Source organism: Pinus tabuliformis, chromosome 2_1, assembly GCF_031772625.1.
Source record: "Pinus tabuliformis cultivar Carrire ecotype Pingquan chromosome 2_1, CPIR1, whole genome shotgun sequence".
Taxonomy (NCBI): domain Eukaryota; kingdom Viridiplantae; phylum Streptophyta; class Pinopsida; order Pinales; family Pinaceae; genus Pinus; species Pinus tabuliformis.
Window position 1 is genome coordinate 44170838 of NC_142299.1, and position 21935 is coordinate 44192772.

At 39.4% G+C, this 21935-nt stretch overlaps 1 protein-coding gene across 1 annotated transcript in view; it reads right to left on the reverse strand.

The window, feature by feature from the left end:
- Positions 1 to 8582, reverse strand: part of LTA3 (Dihydrolipoamide acetyltransferase, long form protein) — a 240140-nt gene extending 231558 nt beyond the window's left edge. The window contains exons 1-2 of the mRNA XM_089402121.1: positions 8529 to 8582; positions 8408 to 8441 (exon numbers count right to left, since the gene is read on the reverse strand). Of these exons, the coding sequence (XP_089258247.1) occupies positions 8408 to 8441; positions 8529 to 8573 (79 nt within the window). The 5' untranslated portion in view covers positions 8574 to 8582. The remainder of the gene's footprint in view (positions 1 to 8407; positions 8442 to 8528) is intronic.
- Between the last annotated feature and the right edge of the window lie 13353 nt (positions 8583 to 21935).

Sequence of the window (21935 nt, forward strand, 5' to 3'; positions counted from 1 at the left end):
AGTAATCTCTTCTAACAACACAATAACATAGGTTAATTTTATAATTTTCCTAATTTGGCCATGGTGGGACAATTTTACCCCTATTACGTGTATTGATTCCAAAGTTTAAAAGTATTTCCTAGCTCACTTGGTTATAAAGATGTAAAATGATGAAATAACTTATGGAAAGGGGTAAGGGACTTTATGTATTGACCTTCACAGTCATATCTAATGATGTATAAGGTCTTTGAACTAGTCCAACTAGCATTTCAGGGCTAGGAGTCTTCATTTCATACATGCAAGTCTTTCTTTAGACAGAGCTTTGCTTAGAGTCGCCACTTGGACACTTTCTTTATTTCCCCTTGTGTATTTTACCTCTGATTTCTTAGCCCTTTTCTTTAGATATACACCCTTGGCATAGGATTTTAGGGGATTTCACTTTTTTGCTTTCACTCTCTTCACCTCTAGCATTTTTTTAGCTTTACTTGACTTCGCTTACATTTTCTTCTATTTGCTTGATTAGACCTTGTTGGATGACATGTAATGAATCAACTATCACTGATACTAGTTTATTTTTATCAGAGGGGATGGAAGTGAAAATAGAAAGATGAAAAGTATTAAGTATGGTTAAGCTATGAAGTACGCTAACCCAATTAGGTCACTAATAGTAAAACATTACCCAATTCTTGGCAACATTAAGGACAAGTATGTCCGCCCATAGTACACAAGTCAATAATAAAAAATGTACTGTTAAGACATATTAAATCATACCCAATGTTTATTACTTTCACAACAATGTTAGAAACCATCACACTGCATCTAAGCAAGGAACCCCACACATGAAACCATAGCACATCAAGTGAAAATATTATGCATGAAGTACCATCTGTGTGTGCACATAACATCTGAGGTGTAAAGCATAAGAATCAATATACCATGGTAGATTCATCTGATAGTACTCATGGATGATGTAAGGCTGGATGATCATATATCTGATGGAAGAACTGGAAGAACAACTCTCAATCAACTTCATCAAGCGGCATCAATGTACCCCTGAAAGGGTGGTCTGGAAGAAGTTGCCCTTGAGGGGGCAACATGTGGAATTTATGCTACGCGAAGCACTGATATGGCTCTAAGAAACATGCTATGGACTATTTGAGATAATGCCAATGTGTCAGAAGCTCTATCCTTGGTGAAAGACTAAATCAGATCTGCTTATGTGGCCTTTTAAAATGCGTATTTAGATGATGCAAATTTGATTCAGACTCTTTCTTGAAGAAATTTCAACCCACACTGCAGTTATCAGTTTTCCTTATCACTCCATGCATTTAGTTTTACATCCAAGCATGATAAAAATTCTAAAATCTGGAAATGACAATATTTTTCTGAAAACACAAATTTAGAGATTTCACAACTGCTGGAATTGCAGAAATAAAACACAGCAAAATTATGACAGCCACACACAGAAAATAACACAGTTATTTTTTGTCAATGTGACCCTGGAAAAACCCCTACAACTCTTGGGGAAAAACAGAGAGTTCTTCTTTATTTCTAAAAATGCTTTTACAGAGAAACTGAAATACACAGTAAAAATTCCAGCAGCCACAAATTACAACTTATCTCGATTTCCGTTCTTGAACTCCACCTCGAAAATCGTGCCAATCAGCAAATAGCCAAAACAGAAATTTTCCAGCAATAAAACAGCATTAAATTTTGTACAGTCTGCCTCGAAAAACGTGCCCAAAACCTATTGTACAGATTTCAACAGTATGGTTACCTTGAAAATCGTGCCCAAATCTACCTCAAAATTCGTGCCCTTGCTACTATCCCTCTTGATTTTTATGTCTTTCTCCTGCTGTACGATTTTGCCTTGGGATGTGTGCCAATAAATGTTGTTGCCCAGATTTGCTAAAACGTCTTCTTGTTGCTCTCCTTCACTTCCTCATTGCTCATAATTTTTCTCTTTTCTCTCTCTTCTCTTTCTCTCAAATGCTCATGAAAGAATGAATTGATCTTCTTCTCTTCTCTTCTCTTTTTACTCTCTAAATGGCCTTTTGGGTTACCCTAAGATCTAATGGCTGATATTCTCATTTAAATCTAGGGATGAGAATAAATGTGCATTTAATTCTCACTTTCTATTTTTTAACTCACCCACTTGAATAAAGACCCACTTAGCATTTTATTTCCATAGTCACTTTTTCACTTTCTAATTCTTCATTGACTTTAATAAAATCACCTTTAAATTAGAATGTAACTTTATCACTTATAAAGTCACTTTTAAATTAAATTGACTTTACCACTTATAAAGTCACTTTAAGAGAAGAGTAAAAATAAATTTGGACACTTTTTCCTAGGCCAAAGATCAAAGCCTTAGGGAACCACTTGTCCTCTGGTACCCAAATTTTAACACTCCCTCTTACCGAGGAAAGTGTTCCTCACCACTCCCATCTTGTCTCTGAAGTAAACATGTTTGCCCAGTGGTAAGGCTTTGGTGAAAATGTCCGTTACCTGCTCATTTGTGGAAATGTACTCAAGCTTGACAGCTCCCTTTTAGACATAGTCTCTAATGAAGTGATACTTGATCTCAATATGCGTTGACCTGTCATGAAAAACTGGATTCTCCGTGAGTTTTATGCAACTCTGATTATCACATTAAATTACTAAAGGTCTCAATGCCTGACCAAATAGACCAAGCAACATCTTGCGAAGCCATATGGCCTCACAACTAGCCAAACTAGCAGCCATATACTCTGCCTCAGCTGAGCTCAATGCAATTGACTTTTGTTTCCGGCTGATCCATGACACAACTGCCAAACCCAACCCAAAACAGCACCCTTCCTATCTGAAGCACAACCTGCCCAATCTGAATCAGTGTACCCTGCCAATCTCACTCCATCACCCTGTCTATAATCCAGACCAAAATCCACAGTCCCCTACAAGTAACGAAGAATGTGTTTTGCAGCCACCCAGTGCATTCTCTTGGGCTCACACATGAACTGACTCATAGTGTTAACTGCAAAACATATATCTAGTCGAGTGTTGACCAAATACATCAATTTACCAATCAGTTGTCTGTAGAGAGTAGGATCCACCAACTCGGAATCAAAAGCATGAAGATTATTCCAGTTAGTGATCATAGGTGTAGACATGGGTTTGCAGTCCTCCATGTGAAATCTGCTAAGAATATCCATAATGTACTTCCCTTATCCCAGGAAGAAACGCCCCTCCTCTAGCCACACCTCCAATCCCAAAAAATAATGCATCGGGCCGATATCCTTCATCTCAAACTCTGAAGCAAGATCTCTCTTGCAACCCTCAATGAGTCTCTCTACACCAGTCATGATCAAGTCATCAACGTACAACACCAGAATGAGAGGCTCCTCACCCACCACAATGAAGTATAGGTTCAAATCAGCCTCACTCTTTGTGTAACCCAACTCCTGCAAGTATTTATCAATCCTCGAGTACCAAGCTCTAGGAGCTTGCTTCAGGCCATAGAGTGTCTTTTTCAATCTGCATATATGGGACTCCTTCCCATGCACCTCAATGCCCTGCAACTGCTCAATATAAACCTCCTCCTAAATGAAGCCATTGAGAAATGCAGTCTTCACATCCACCTGGTGGATCTTCCAAACCATCTCTGCTGCAATCGATATAATTGAGCAAATATATGTATATTGAAATATGGGAGCAAAAGTCTCCTCATAGTCAACTCCCTCTACTAGTGAGAACCCTCTCGCCACAAATCGAGCCTTGAACTTCTCGATGCTGCGATCTGCAACATGCTTTATCTTGTAGAGCCATCTGGAAGTAACAACTAATTTACCTTCAGGCCTCGGCAGTACCTCCCAAACATCCTTCTTCATAATAGAAGAATACTCCTCCATCATGGCCTCTCTCCAAACTCGCTGGCTGGTTGCCTCCTCATAACTAGAAGGCTCGGAGTCAACAATGCTTGTTACCAATGCCATGTAATTATAGAACCACTCAGTTGGTTTACTCTCTCTAACCTATCTCTTTGGCCCAACAACTGATGTGGCCTCGTGCAAGGTATCTTGAAGCCACTTGGGCTTCCTCTTCCTTGAGCATACTTCACCCACCGGAGTGAAAGAATCCTCATCATCATCAAAATCCTGAACTCCTAAAGGCATGCCAACTGACCTCATGCCTAAATCTATGCTTGTAGATGTTGAAGTATTGTGCGAACTGTCCATTAGTGGACTACCCTGTGAACTGCTCTGCGCACTGCCCTGCATGTTGCCCGAAGAACCACCCACCTGACTTTAAGATCCACTGCTCACTGATGGACCTGACACTGTAATCGATGTACCTCCTAATCCCTGACCACTGGATCCCTGTGACTGACTCAGTTGTTCCTGAGGGTCTGGTGACTCTGGATACTCTAACTCCCGTGACCTCCTAAAAGCTCTCTCCTCCTCAAACTTCACATCCTGCCTGTCAACCACTTTCCTCAACGCACGAGTATAAATCCGATAAGCTTTCGAAGTCTCGCTATAACCCACAAAGATGCCCTTGTCTGCAGTGAGCTCTAGCTTGGTCATGTTCACCTTGGGGACATAGGAATATGTAAGGCACCCAAAGATACAAAAGTGCTCAGCATTAGGCTTCTTCCCAGAAAAATCCTCCTTCGGAGTCACATTCCCCAAGGGACGATGTTGGCTCCTGTTCTGCAAGTACACAACAGTGTTGCAGGCCTTTGCCCACAAAAATAAAGGTAACCCCTGATCATGAAGCATGGCTTTGGCAACCCCTACAATGGATCTGTTCTTCCTCTCCGCAACCCCATTCTGCTGGGGGTTGTAAGGAACTGTGAACTCCCTCCTAATGCCTACCTCAGCACAAAAATCAACAAACTCACCAAGGGTATACTCCCCTCCACTGTCCGACCTGAGGACCTTGATCTTCCTACCAGTCTGGATCTCCACAAGAGCTTTGAACTCTTGAAATCGCTTGAAGACTTCACTCTTGGTCTTCAAGAAATAAATCTAGGTCGTCCTGGAGTGGTCATCAATGAATAAAACATAGTACTCATAGCCACTCAAGGATACATGAGACATCCGACCACTCACATTGGTATGAATCAAGTCAAGGATCTTGGTCGCTCTGCTGTCACTACTGGGAAAAGGGGATCTAGCAAACTTCCCCATAGCACATCCTCTGCATACATCAAGGTGATCAGAACAAAAATCTGGCACACCAGTGGTGATCTCCCGCAAGGCCAAATCTCACACAACTCTGAACTACTAGATTTGTTATCGGTCCTGTCTCAGGTGCTGCTACTCAATGCCATCGAAGGCTGGAATGAGAACTCGTACACCTTCGCATGGCGCACACCAATCACTCTAGCTGAAGATGCTGGAGTTCCCCTAGGATATATAAGCACCTACCCTCTCCTGAACAACACATCATACCCTCTATCCTCAAGTGCTGAGACGGATATCAGGTTCTTCTTCATTACAGGCACATATAGAACATCTGACACTTTCAAGGGAGGTTTGGGTCCCCTATCAAATGTCAATGTCCCCACACCAATTGCTCTAAGAGTCTAACCATGCTATGATCACCAAGTAGTACCTCCATATCAGTATCATCCTCTGAAAGCTCTGAGAAGTACTCTCTGACTCCTGTCATGTGGCGAGAAGCGCCACTGCCAACATACCAAATGCTAGAAGATGCTCTGCTAGTAGCGGGGAGTGCACACTCCCTCTGAACCTGTATGGCAGGTGATCCTACACTAGTGGCCTCACAAGCTATGAACCCAAACTCCCGATCAAAGCTCTCTGAGAAGCTCTCTATCTCTGTAGAAGTTTCCATGGGTTTGTCTCTCCCTTTCTTGTTCTTCTTCGGACACACAACAACATAGTGTCCCAACATTTGACTTTGGAATAGTCTTTCTCCTTGTTCTGTTGCTTGCCTTTACCTTTGCGTATGCCTCCACTGTTGGAAGCTTGCTTCTTTGTTCTGCCCTTCTTGCCTCTTGCTAACAATGCCACACTGTAATCCACCTCCACATGTTTGGCTACCCTAAGATGGTTCTTTCTGATCTCATTCTGAATGCAATCATCCCACAACCTCTCCCAATCGGGAAGGTTTTCCCGTGCAACAATGCCATCCACAAAATTCTCCCAAGTCATGGGAAGACCATTCAAAGCAATCCTCACCAACTCAGTGGATGCAATGATATCACCTACAGCTGCCAACTCATCTCTCACTGAAGTGATCTTTCTGAGATATGTTGTAGCAATGTCAATCTTAGCCATTTTAATGGCCTTCAGTTTCTCCTTTAGAATCATTTTTTTGTTTTTATTTGAGCTCTGGTAAACACTGGTCAAGGTTGTCCACATCTCATGTGCATAAGTCTTTCCTCTCACATGAGGAATGACATGATCTTTGACTCCTTCCAGAATCAATCTTTTTGCTTTAGCATTCTTTTTGTTAAACTCTGCCAACTGTACAGGGTCAGCAGGTACTGCTATTGGGTTCTGTGTGGTATTTACCATAATGCCCCAGACTTTTGCTTCCTCAAAGATGCTCTGGATTCTCTCCTTCCATGCACTGTAGTTGTTCTGCCCATCCAACTTGTCTTCAACTCTCAAACCCAAAGACATGTTTCATTGTCCTACCAAACTGAAATTTTCAAATCTGTGGTAAAGGTTTTTGTTTTCTGTGTAAAAATCAGCTTGCTGTAATTTTCACTTTGTTGTCCCAAACTGCACTTTTCAACCAACCAAGCTCTGATACCATGAAGAAATTTCAACCCCCACTCCGGTTATCAGTTTTCCTTATCACTCCATGCATTTAGTTTTAAATCCAAACATGATAAAAATTCTAAAATCTAGAAATAACAATATTTTTCTGAAAACACAAATTTAGAGATTTCACAACTGCTGAAATTGCAGAAATAAAACACAGCAAAATTATGACAGCCACACATAGAAAATAACAAAGTGATTTTTGGTCAATGTGACCCTGAAAAAACCCCCTACAACTCTTGCGGAAAACCAGTTTGAGAGCTCTTCTTTATTTCTGAAAATGTTTTTACAGAGAAACTAAAATGCACAGTAAAAATTCCAGCAACCACAAATTACAACTTATCTCGATTTCCGTGCTTGAATTCCACCTCAAAAATCATGTCAATCAGCAAATAGCCAAAACAAAAATTTTCCAGCAATAAAACAGCATTTAATGATGTACGGCCTGCCTCGAAAAACGTGCCTGGAACCTACTGTACGGATTTCAATAGTACATCTACCTCAAAATTCGTGCTCTTGTTGTTGTCCATCTTCCTCGGTTTTTGTGCCTTTCTCCTACTGTACGGTTTTGCCTTGGGATGCGTGCCAATAAATGTTGTTGCACAAATTTGTTGAAATGTCCTCTTGCTGCTCTCCTTCACTTCCTCACTGCTCATAAATTTTCTCCTTGCTCTCTCTTTTCTTTCTCTCAAATGCTCATGCAAAAAATGAATTGATCTTCTTCTCATTTCTTCTCCTTTTTACTCTCGAAATGACTTTTTGGGTTACCCTAAGATCTAATGGCCGAGATTCATTTAGATCTAGGGATGAGAATAAATGTGCATTTAATTCTCACTTTTTATTTTCTAACTCACCCACTTAAATAAAGACCCACTTAGTCTTTTATTTCCATAATCACTTTTTCACTTTCTAATTCTTCATTGACTATAATAAAGTCACCTTTAAATTAAAATGTAATTTTATCACTTACAAAGTCACTTTTAAATTAAATTGACTTTACCACTTATAAAGTCACTTTAGGGTAAAAGTACAAATAAATTTGTACACTTTTCCTTAGGCCAAAGATCAAAGCCTTAGGGAACCACTTGTCCTCTGGTACCCAAATTTTAACATCTCTCTTAAATACCAATGCCGGATAGGCATTACCATACAGAACTGATTGGATTCCTCTAGAGATGCTGCAATCTATCACAAGAAGTTGAATTAGGTCTATTCTGCATTGGAGTAACACACTAATTTTAAGGAAACTCTGTTTTGTTGTTGTAAGCAACCCTTGCTTGTAACTTGTACTCATCCACAACTAATCACCTTCAACATGCTTTTCGTGATAGGGGTGAGCAAGGTGATAACAAGTTGAATGGAAGCATTTTATTCAAAGAAAAAGAATTTCATTCTAAACATTAATAAAAGGCTGGAATCATATTTTGTGTATCAAGTATTCCGCTGAAAGAGTGATCATATGGAGAGCTCTAGATTGAAACTAGTGAAGCCACGGTTACCAGAGGTTATGAAGAATCACTTTGAACTTTGTATTCAATAAAAAGAATTCAGCACTATAACTGTGAATTTTGACAGAGATTTGATGCACAAGTACCAAAGCTGAACATAAGGGATCCTTGTGCAGACCATAACTAGTTGTAGATGAAAGGACTCACCACTTGAAGAGAACTGTCGACATCCACAATGCAACTGCAGAGAAACATTTACTAATTAGCTCAAATCTCACACCATTTCCATAAGTAGATAGAATCTGTAAAGCAATCTTGGACTCCTTACCTCAAGTTCTGAAACTAGCTTTTGCTGAACACCATTAGATGACATCAGCAAACCATACCTGCAGCCTCAGATAGTGCCATAAATAATGGAACAGACTGGAATAGATCATACGTTTCCTAAAGATAGCACGAAATACTGGCTACCTAAATACTTGATAAAACTACACTACCAAATGATAAGGTGAGCATGCTTACATCGATACATGTGTTAAAAAATTGTGCTACAAAACAAATAACATACAATTTTGAAAACTATTTCAATTTATTACATCTAAACTTGACAAAAATCCTTTCTTTCAAAGTAAACAAGCAACACAGACAGAAATATAGATTATAAATATGTCCACTAGTAGACAAAATTTCACATATTATATCAGCGTGAACCAGTCTTTAAGATGTAGAGCCCAGGAGTGTTAACACAACACTCTGATACTAGGAATAATTTGGTAGAGGATCTAGGTGCCCTTAGGCAAAAGAATGAATAAACTCACTTGAAGCAGATGATGTTACATTTACGAACATTGTAAATTTATACCACTCCACTTGGGTTAAGGAACTTGCTCCAAGGAGAAGAGTAGGCTGACCCTACTCAAAAATATAATTCCAGCTAGCTTAACCAGGTCTCCTTTAGGCTGCAGTTAACTCTGTTTAACCTCAGACACTTCTGTGCTGTCCTTGGCCTGCTTGCTGAGGCAACAGCTTGATCAGCCAACCCTCGACTAGGGCTCAACCTCCTCTTTCAAAAATTCAAACTACTCCCAGCCAAAACACCAACATCCTGCTCCTAAGGCCTGTCCCTTCAATCTTTCTCCTGCAGTCTGGCTTCCTTTGGCAGCCTGCAGCTAGGTCACTTCTAGCTCTCCACCACACAAGAATAATTATCCTTCATGTTCCTTGTTCTCAAGCCTCTCCATTGGTTCCTTATTTATACTTGTCCTTAGGTGCCTTAAGAAGCTCCCTTGTCCTTCAAGAAACCTCCAATCTCAACCGCAACATTAAATTACAATAATAAATATTCTCCTTGGGTTCAAAGCCCACTCAATTTGGGTCCAAAACCCCAAAGTTGGGTGCAAAGCCCACACGCTCATACTTTCTGCGTGTTTCTCTCTCACAAGCCTAGCACCAAGGGCATGTGAGAGTACCTCCCAATGCTACCCAATTTCAACACTCCCTCTTAACGAGGGAGGTACATCCATTCCTTGGAAGTCTCTCTGTTTCCCACACTAGAACAATGTTGAAGAAAGTGTAACTAGGTTCGGTATTTACAAATCTAATTTTGATCTTTGCACTTCTCAAGAAAAAGAAATATTATTTTTGAATTATAAGAATGAGTTTCTTGCTCATTTCATAGGTCTAGGAAAGTCAAAGAGTCAAAGAGCTCTTCTTGAGCATATTTGTAAATGTATATAAGTCTACCTAGTGACTAGATTAGCCCTCCAAGAGCAGCACAATCCTCATGAAGAAGACAGCAAGCAAAACGATAAGGAGTACAGTCATGTCGGCCTCAAAAATATATATATAACTATGATGTTGGCTCAATAAACAGACACAACATTTCACACTGTATGTTGACTCATTTATGGAGACGTGACCACTATAAATACCCCGCTGGGGTCACCACAGAAAACACAGAGCTTGGATTTGTCTCTGCAACTTCGGATGGGTACAGGAGGTGCAGGAAGAGAGCTTCGGATAACATTTTCGGAGGTCTGTCCACAAGTTCAGCAAACTCGGATGGGTACAGTAGACACCTTTGCAATTCTCGTGGACAATTACAGTGAGAAAGATGATAGTCTTCTCCTCCTCGGTGGTGCACATCTCAGTGAAGGAAACACAGTCATTGTTTTCGGTGGTGAAGAAGATCTCAGGTATCCTACAGTAGCACAAACAGTCTCAGCCTAAGTCACCTGACACGGGGATTCGGGACACGTAGGATTCGAGATTCGTGGTGTCAGATTCAGACACGCTGACCCCCCGGAACAGGACATGTTAGGACACGTTATATATTATTTTATTAAAATATATATATATTTAAAAAATATACATATATATTAAAAATTAGATATTATCATATTTCTTACACAAATTTTAATTAATGATACAAATTTTTTGATTTCAAACATAGATCTTCATCTATAGCTATTAGCATGCATAGTACATACAAAATTCAAATAAATGTCAGTGGTACTGGTCACATAAATGATAAATCTATTAAAAATTTAAATCATGATTCATAATTCATAACTGAAAGACAACTTACAACTACAAGATAGTAAGATAAACACACTGACAACTGTAGTTTTCTCATTAAGTCATCAAATCAAAATGTGTTACATAGGTAGTGTTGGTGCAATGCCAATGGCAAATAGAAATAGAAAATATAAAACAACTACAGGTATACAAGCCTCAAGGCATCAATCAGCATCAGAATCAGCATCACTGTCCCCATCATCATGGTCCCCACTGCTCTCCTCTACATCCTCCTACTCCACTGTATCCATAGTCGCCTCTGCATCTGCTGGTATGGAGGTTGACCCCTCTAAGTCATCAAATCTAACAGGCTCTAGCACTGGATCATTGAGATCCATGTTGGCCAATGCCAACTCAACAGTGGTGTCCAGACCCATATCATCAGGAACAGTGTTACTTGGGAGCGAGAGCGAAAGCGGGGAGCGGGAGCGAAAACGGGAGCGGGAGCGACATATTCAGAAGCTCTTGGTTTGGTGCTCTTGATTAAATACGAGTTCCATACCCTAATACATGACAAAATTCAATGGAAACATTGCAATCCCCCAATCCTAAAATCCTGAAAAACTGATAAGTCTGCTGGATTTTGAATGAAATCTAAAATTCTACTTTCTCCATATGAAATCCAATGAGGTCGGAACCACTCTCAAACATCCTGAGTCATTTCATGGTAATGTTAAAAATTCAAGTCAAAGGATGAAAATGAAGATTAAGGAGAATGTCACTTTTACTTTAAGAATTTAACATTACCATGAATAGCATATCAATACTAGGGCCTAGACTTGATCATGAAGCTGCCAAAATGCTTTACTCCTTGCTCCAACAGCACAAATCACTTGCCAAATGACAATTTTAATGAGCAAACACGCCTTTTCATTCCCACGCTGAGCTTAGCGAGTCCTGGAAACTGGACACGTGTCCTAAAATCGCGACACGCTTTTGAAAATCGCGACACGCCCTCGGACACGATGTGCCCTGTGATTTGGACACGAATCCGGACCGAATCGTGTCGGATTCGCCGAATTCGGGATTCGCAGGGGGTTTAGGACGAATCCGGTGACTTAGGTCTCAGCATAATTGAAGGTACAGATCTTGATGCAAGGAACTCTCAGTAATGCACTCTTAGCATTGTTTTCTAGACACAATCACAATCTCGGCATGATTGTGACCTCACAGTTATACATTTTTGGCATTCTAGACACAATCAAGATCTCAATGAAGTAGCAGTCATGGTCTTGTTCTTTAATGAAGACAAGGTCATGATCAAGATCTCAGTGCAGTTCACATTCAAGTAGAAAGACCTCATTGACATGGTGATGAAGCAAGCAATGGTGCAACTAGAAGGACCTTTGTGGTACTATGATGATGATCTAGATGACGCAGTAATGATGATGATGATGTCAACAGTAAGAAGAGGATTGGTGTCTTGGTCTTGGAGTGGCCTAGTAGGTCAAGGGTCATGGTCTTGGTATTCGTCAAGTAGAATCTCTATAAGAAGAATTTTGTGTGGGTTTTCCTCTCCAAGAGGGAGAGGTTTTGGCCCTGGCAAAAAGCCAACATTTGGTGTTCTTGTCTCTTGTATTTTGGTAACTATTTGATGAAGTAAGAAATACACACAATAATGATATCAAGATAAAATTGTGCTAATAAGCAAAAAGTTAAAATACCTCATAAATAGTTATCATGCTAAGAAGAATCACATTAACTACATTTTCCCTAGATTCTTCAACAAACAAAACCCTCTTCCATGGTTGCTTTCCAACATTCATCATAGGCTTCATCTTTCATCATAGAAGCAAACCCTGTTGCAATAACATAGCACTTCTTGGAAGTTTCCTTAGTACTAGAAGCCTCCTGCTTCTTTTCCTAGTAGGCCTTTACGCCAGTCCATGGCTCCTTCTCATCAGTTATGGAAGACTCCTTTCTTTTCTCTGACAATGCACTCTTTTGGGGTTCTTGACTCGGCAAACTCTCTCTCGAAGTTTACTCTCTCTAAGTCTCTAAAACATTCTTCTTTCCTTGGTTAATAGGCTTTCCCTTTAGCCTGTACAAACCATTCTCTTTGACTCCAAGAACCACTCCTAGGATAGAGTTAGATCCATTGGGCTTGAGCATCACCTTTCCATTCCAAAATATAACATCAAACCCATTTGCCTCAATTGTTGAGATTGAAAGCAAACTGCATCTAAGCTTTGGTACCCAAAGTACATCTTGGACTTGCAGCAATCCACCCGACTCCATCTTGAATGGTATAATCTCAGTTCCTTTGATTACATGTTGACTCTTATCACCAATCTTCACATGTAACTCAGAGTCCCACTCGATTAGGCTTTCAAATACTTCTCGTATTCTTGTCATATGCTTCGATGCCCCACTATCTAGGAACCAAGCACCCTCACAAATGGTGCTCCTGAAGAAATGAGAGATAAGAGAAAACTCTTCGTCGACTGTAGCTAGAGCAGCCATCACCATCTCAGGCTTATCTTTCCCTCCCTTCTTCTTGTGCGAACACTTGCTTGCATAATGACTGAACTCTTCACATGCAAAGCATTTCACTTTTCTTAAGTCCTTCTTAATGATGAACTTCTATTTTCCCTTTTTCAGCTTACTAGCGAGGACAATGTTTTATACATCAGGACTCCTTTGCTAAAAATCTTCGTCCCAAAGTTCCTCCTTGATGAAATTATCCCATAACTTGTTCCAATTTGGAATATTCTCTCGTGATACTACTCTTTTGATGAATGGCTTCCATTGCTCTAAGAAGCCCTTCAATGCAATCCTCACCAACTATAATTCTTCCACATTATCCCTTATAGCTACAAGCTCATCACGAACTTGTGAAATCCTTGTGAGATACAAAGTCACATCCCCTGAACTTATCATCTTGATGTCCCTAATCTTCTCTCTTAATACCATCATCTGGTTCTCGTTCTTGTTCTGAAACAGTGCTTTCAGAGCTTCCCACATATGCCATGCAATGTATTTTCTGGTAAGGTGAGGTATCATGCAATCCTTGACTCCATCAAGAATGATCAACTTGGCCTTTGCATCAGCTAGGTTATAGAAAGCGCAAGTTGTTGCATCAGTTGGTGTCATGATCTACGTGTTAGCATAATCCCATAGATCATTCACCAACAACATTAGCTTGATTATTTCCTTCCACGAACTATAATTGGATATGCCTTCCAACCAATCCTCAAATCTCAAGCCAAAATTCATCTTGTCCATTGAATTCTTATCAAGAGACTAATTGTCAATCCTTCAACAATAAGGAAACTCAGCTCCCTCTTAGAGCTACCACTTATGCACCATTCTAACCCAACTACTCTTCAAAGTAGCTCTGACACCATGTTAGAAATCCACGCACCCTAGGTTTGGTCTATGCTTTAACTACAATCGAATATATCAGCAATCAGATCAATCCACGAGACAAAATTTAATGCCCAAAACTGATTTCTTATTATTCCATTAACAAGAAAATCCACAAGGCTCTCGTACCAGGGATAGTGGCCCTTTACAATCCCTGTACAATGCCAAATACAATACAAAATACTTGGTTGAGGTTGAGCCCTTTCAGCTCTCATCTACCTTACTAGGGCACTTCTTTCCCTTTCAACTATTGCTGTATCCTTTCAGCTGTTCAACACTTTGTTGCTGTAGCTCCTTAAACAACAGAAAATCCTTGTTGTGGTGCTCCAATCAACACGGACTTTACCAATTATCCAAAACTTCTTGTTGTAGCTCCTTAGATCCTTGGATACCCTACAGCAAACTCTCGATCAACTCAACAACACCTCGGCTTCCTTGTCTAGCCTATGGCTTGCCCTAACAAGCCTTCTTTTAGCCCTCGTTGCCACACAGCTTCACTTAAAGGCCTATACCCTGATTTCTCTTATTGTGGATTGCCCTAACAGACTTGGCCCTCCTACACAGAACTTCACAAGGCCTTCGGCCTTCCAGCTCCACTTTGACCCCCATTCAGTTGTCATTTCTCAACTGCGGCCAGCTTAACCAAGTCTCCTTTAGGTTGTGATTAACTTCATTTAACCTCAAACACTTCTATGTTGTCCTCGACCTGCTTGCTGAGGCAGCAACATGAATAGCTAGCCTTCAAATAGGGCTCTACCTCCTATATCAGAGTACAACTAGCCAAAACACCAACAGCTTCTTAAGGCCAATGTGTCAGCAGCTCTATCCTTGGTGAAAGACTAAATCATATATGATTATGTGGCCTTTTAAGATGCTTATTTAGATGATGCAGATCTGATTTAGACTCTTTCTCTCAAATACCAAAATGTAGGATAGGCATAACCATACAACATTGATTGGATTCCTCTAGAGGTGCTACAATCTATCACAAGCGCTTGAATTAGGTCTATTTTGCTTTGGAGTAATACACTAATTTTAAAGAAACTTTGTTTTGTTGTTGTAAGCAACCCTTGCTTGTAACTAGTAGTCGTCCACAACGAATCACCTTCAACATGCTTTTCATGATAGGTGTGAGGTAGGTGATAACAAGTTGAAAGGAAGCATTTTATTCAAAGAAAAAGAATGTCATTCTAAGCCAATCCATGGCTACTTTCTAACATTCATCATAGGCTTCATCTTTCATCACAAAAGCAAACCCTATTGCAAACAAACCCTTCTTGGAAGTTTCCTTAGTACTAGAAGCCTCCTGCGTCTTTTCCAGTTATGCCTTTAAGCCGGTCCATGGCTCCTTCTCATTAGTTATGGAAGTCTCCTTTCTTTTCTCTGACAATGCACTCTTCTGGGGTTCTTGACTCTCCCTTTAAATCGGTGAATTCCCTCTTGAAGTTGACCCTCTCCGTCTCTAAAAAATTCTTCTTTCCTTGGTTAATAGGCTTTCCCTTTAGCCTGTACAGACCATAAATGCTTTCAAATTGCAAATGAACTGTTAAATTCAGAATATCTGGTGAAATTGTAAACTTAGAGCATTAGAATTGGTATAGATTGTTAACTTAAGTTCTCTGGTTAAATTCCAAAGTTAGGGTATTACACATGAGACCACCTTTGTTGCCCCAAGATTAATTTTGGGGTCCACAGAGGGATATTGACAAAACTCTAAGGACCAACCTTCAGGGGTGATTTTAGAGGACTTCTACACCAAGTTTGGCACCTAGAAGCACCAACACAAGCCCCTATGATGGCTAATGCATGGATAACGTAAGCAATTATTGCCCTACGGCTCACACGTGTTGGAAAATTATTACGTTTTTGCTTAAGCTAGTAGGTTAGCTTGTGACCTAACTCATCATTGTGACATAATTTATTGTTTTAGGGGCTTTTAGGCTAAAAAGGACATTAGTCCTCCTCATATAAATAGAGAGGAATCATTTGTTTCTCATCATCACTTGGATTTGATATTTTGGCCTCTCTTAGGAGAATTTTGACCTCTTTCTCTTGTGGAGGAAATCAGATCTATGAATGCATTTTGATATTTGGAGCTATTTGCTTGTCTTTGGAGCTATTATCTTGGATCAATGGATGGAATTTCATGCATGTTATCTTGTAAGTAAGCATTTTGTTAGATAAATCTTTTCTTTATGTCTAATGTATGGAATATATTGAATCTAGGGTTTTCTATTGTGCCCTAATTTATTGAAAATCTATTGGATAGAATCTAGATATCATTATTGCATGCATTACTCATGAATAACATGTGAATGATAATCCTAGTGGTGAACTTTGATTAGCTCTCCATAAAACTTCTTGATCCATTACATAGGTAATCGCTAGGGTTTTTTATGTTAGGGCATCAATTATCCTTCCTCCTTAGCAACTTTTAGCCATCCAATCAACTCATAGACTCCATCCTCCCAAGGAGCTAGGCACTGGCCCTCCTTTGTTGGTGATCCAATCACTTTTCATTCATAAGTTTTCTCTTTGCTTCTCTTGACCTAATTCAGCCCCTTTAAGGCCAAGTGGCCAAACTAGGGCTTGGTGTGAATTTCTAGGTAAGAGGAATTTTCGATGTTGAAAAGTCTAAATATCAAGAGGATAGTGATTGACACAAAATCACCCCTTTTGGTAGGAATTCACTTCAATTTCGTCCATAAATTTCTTTACCCTAGTTGTTTGCCCAGAGATAAACCCCAGTTTAGTTTTAGCTTCAACTTGGGGATTTTTTTAGGGTTTCATGTTGTTAAGGAAATCTATAGGGCAATAGTTAGGATGTTTTCTCTTTTCTTGATAATTGCTTGTGATGTCTTTTTACTTTTTCTTACTTGTTAGCTTCTTCAGTTTTTATTATGTTTGTATATCATCAAACAGCTAGCAAAACAAGAAGAACAATAGTGCACAACTATGTTGCACGAAACTTCTAGGAACCTGGCGTTTTGGGCTGTACCCTACCTGAAACTCCAAAACTCGACCGAAACTCGACCATCATGTAATCATCTATAAGAGTTAATATAGACTTGGTTTTCCTTTTAAATTGTCATTTATGGGTCTTATTCCCTTTCTACTTGCACGATAATGTGTTATTCACTTATTTATAACTTTATATATATATATATATATATATATATATATATGACGTTTCAATTGGTGTTTCGACTGACGTTTCCATTTTTTGGGAGGTAATGTTTCTAAACGTACCCGTTGCAGAAACTCCGAAACGTTTCGACGTTTCGTGCAACTTAGGTGCACAAGAACACAGAATGTAGGTTGCAAGCCAGGGCCAAAACCTCTCTACTTGAGAGGAAAACCCTCGAATCTCTTTAGCAGCACAACTTCAACCCCCAACTTCAGAATTTCAGCCTCTACTACAGGTATGAAATTTTCAGCCCTCCCAGCAATAGTTGCTGCCACACGTGTGAGCTTATTCTGGCCTCCCAAGGCTTCTTTAAATCTCCGCTTGGCTTTCTCCTCCTTTTGGTGCTTGAGGATGACCTTTGTTGACCTCCTTTCTCTTCTTTCTTCAAGATCAAACCTAGAAAAGAAAAACCCTGGTCTAGCAGTAGAAACCCTAGCCTTCCTTCGCACATGTGAGAGAGAAATAGCCTAGAAACACTCCTCCTTCATCCTTCTCCTTCTCCGCTGCCTTCTTTGTCTTTCTTCTTCACTTGAATGAGTGAGTGATGAATGTCTTCCAAGGAGGTCGAGTTCCCTCCTTTATATAGGCTTCTAAAGGTGGATGTGGCTCCTCAAAATAGGTCGACTTCCCAGCTACTAGGCCGACTTGGTCTTGAAGGGTATTTTGACACTTTTAATGACAAAAATAATTTTCTTTACAAGTTATAATGTGCCCGATGGGGTCTTCAACTTATGACAATGACTCTTTTGACTTCTTGACCTAGGACAAACCCTAGAAGCACTCAATGGGTGCTTGACCTCTAAAATAAAAGACCTTGAGCATGAAACCCATACTCCAAAAATAATAATAATAATTTTCTTTTATTTTACAATATACAATAATCAAAAGTACATTTCATATTTATGAAGACTGAACCTAGTTACATATTTTTCAACACATGTGCCTTTACTTTGTTGGAATACATTGTTGGAAACCCTTTCTCTTCACCTTTACCTTTGGCCATCCCAACTATCAACTCATTAATCAAGCCATAGGTATTGTGTTGCATAAAATTGGCCTATCTAAGAAAACCAAATTGCCCTGAGTCTTTGATTGGAGCCTTGTACTTAAGTTGTGCCTTCCCTTAGAAGCCCTTAGTTCACCTCATAGCTCAAGCCTAGAATGCCTTGTACTTAAGTTGTGTCTTTCCCTAGAAGCCCTTAGGTCACCTCATACCTCAAGCCTCGAATACCTATTTGGTGACCATACACATATTGAGACTCCTTCCATTGGTGAAAGTCCATAACAAGCAGGGATTTTGGAATTGGACTATGTTGTGATAGTTGGCCACTACACCATTGTTATCTAATGGTCTAGCAATAGCCTGTAGGGTACCCCTATCCAAGGCCTGCAAGATTTTGTGGCAACAAGCCCAATGCAAGTGTGTGGAAACAATTTGGTGATGTACTTTATTCCTTACAAAGTATGTCATGAGTTAAGTGATGAGGTCATTATGAGGATGGAATTGACAATTTCTATTTAGTAACCCCTTCATCTCAGCAAGTTCTACTTAGATTGGAAAATGGTTGCATGCCCCCAATATCATATACCTCAACCTCTATGTGTACGATAGGCCCCAATCTTGAATTGAGTTATTGTCACAAGTGAAGATGCCCTCATCGATATACTATTCAACATACTTCCATCTCTATTGATTACGTGACATGTGTGTTTACACTATAAAAGAATAAGAGATCCATTACAATGCATAGATTTGTATCACCAGCGTTGTGATTGTTGTCCCTTCCTCCTATTTATTTAAATCATGTACACACACAGTTTCTTGATAAAATTGTCTATTATCACTTCTAAACTCATTACATCAACTGGATTCACTCTCAATGTTTGGTGCCAATACCGCTTCGGAAGTCAACTAAAAGAGACTCACAGTTTGGTTGGTCATAGCAATCAACAGCTCAAAATTGGCAGGTAAGAGTTGGGCAAAGGTAGTGGAGTGTTAGGTGAGAATTACAAATATAAAATAGAAAAATACAAATATAGTACATATTTGACTAAGTCAATTATGAACAAGTCTCATCAAAAACACACATATCCTAATGATGAATGTTTTGGCGCCGACGTCTTAACACAAACTACATACATCCATGGTCATATATCTCAATATTCCCTAGGATTGGCAACAAGAGTATTGTGGTCAGAACCCACTGACTGAATCTAACAAGAAGATAAGGGCTGCTACATCTCTTTTACAACAATAGAAATGTTCTTGTATTCAAATGCATGAACCTCAGCTACAGCTTGCATATGTTCACAAAGGCCATTAGAATGCCCCCATTCAAAGTACACTATTTTTAGTCACAACAAATACTGCATGCATTAAATTTGCAGACGACAGCTAAAATCCAAAATCCATATAAAAAACGCAAAAACAAAGGATAGTACCTGCACATATTCCATGTTGGCCATGGCCAAAACTGGCTTCTGATTATCAAGAGAACTGCATGAAAAACATGAGGTCAATTATTGGAACAACTAAATGATTAAGAGCACTTCAAAACATCCACATATGATTTCAGAAAGCTTAATATCCATAATTGGTGTCCTTGATGAATATGCTACTCTTATTTAAAACATTGTGATTAATTAACTTATAAATATACAAAACAAAATAATTATATAATTTCACATATTTGATCCAACTTAGTGTTAACAAGTCTGAATTGAATGTTGTGAACATTCCTTAAAAAATACATTTTAAGATATACTCGCGAATGGGAGTTGTGCCAACCACACAAGGGATGTAAATAACAATTGAATTGGAAAACACTAAAGAAAGAATTTGGCCAAGGTCCTTGTGACAAAAAAGGATTCTAGACAGAGGACAACAAAACTTCCCTAATCAAAAAGACGTATGAGATGCTATCTGAAATTTAAGATAAAACCATGTTAGCACTCCCTGAGTTTCTTCTTCCTCTATTTAAAATTCTACAATATCAAAGTGTCTTTAGCTTTATTTCACCACATTATTACCAATTATGTTGACTAAACACAAAAAATCAGCATTTAAGTTTAAACAAATCTTATTGGAACTGCAAAAGGCCAAAATCACTAATATCTTGAACCAGACTGAAACTTGGAAAAAATTGAGGAAAATACAAACAGCAATGAAAATACATAAAATGTTGAAATTTTAATTGAAATATAAGAATGTGGGTGTGTGTACATTGATTTTAATCCAAACTAGTGGACACCAAATATGCAATGTTTGCTCATATATATATGATGTAAGGATGAATATAGAAAAATGGCATAGAGTGTGATACATATCTGAACCAAAATACATAAACACTAAATGGCCTCTAAAGTCAAAGAAAAAGCATTCAACAATAAAGCAAACCATATCAATGCATTCATACATTCTTCAATGATAATAGTTGAGATCAAATTACAATTTGAAAGACATTGTAAATGGTTTAGAAAATTGAGAAACATATTTTATAGTTCTTAATGCACTTACCCTACATCCCTTATTAACTATTCCCTAGAAGATTAATGGCGTGAGAACAAATGCACACCCATCTAAAAAAGACTCAAATACGACAATGGTAAAGTACACATATCAAAGCTCTCGAATTGAAAATGAGGCACATATATAAACAAACAGTGAACTTGACTCCTTACTAGTGTTGCAGGAACGACCCCCCCCCCCCCAGATCTAAACCCTGATCTGCGATCCATATGGATGCGCCGTACGAAACGCGTTTCGGACTGATAAACACGCTTCCTGGAAATTCCGGAAGCATGTGACCGAAACACGTTTCGTTTTTTCCAAAACGCGCTTCGTACGATGCTTCGACCGTACGAAGCGCCGCGCTTCGGAGTACGAAGCGTACGGATCGCGTACGATTCCGTACACGCTTCCTCCATTTCCGCCGCGCGGCCAAAAAAACGTTGTTTTTTTAATTTTATTTTTATTTTTTTTGTATTTTGACTTGTTGGGGTGGGTCCACCTTGGGTTAGGGTGAGGAATGAAGGGATTTAAGCCCCCATTCATCTCTCATTTTCTCACTTTGAGTTTATGAGAGTTGGAGAAGAGAAGAGAAGAGAGCTTGGAGGAGTGAAGGAGGAGGAGCTTGGAGGACTTCATCTACAATAGCTAAAGAGGTAAGTGCAAACCCCAACCTCCTTTATTTTTTTGACATTTTGTTGTATTTTATCCTCCGTCTCTACTACTCTTTCCCATTGTTTCTACTTGCTCATTTAATTGCAGGTTATCCACCACCTATATCCATATTCAAGATGGTGTTCTTTTGGCTTCTATGTATCATTCCATTTTTGGTTTTAATGATGGCAAGGGGGAGTAGGAATAGAAGGGAAGAAGCACAAGAGGACAGTGGTCCCAATATGAGTGACCCAATGTATGATGAGGAGGAAGGGTTTGAAGAGGAAGGGAATGAAGTTGAACCTGAAGGGGAAATTGAAACACTAGAGGGGAAAGCTGCATTAACACCCTTGTGGAACTATGTGACCAAAATTGAGGGGGAAAAGGGTGGTGGAAGCTACAAATTTTTGTGCCCTCGTGGTTGTCATGGAGGAAAACCATTT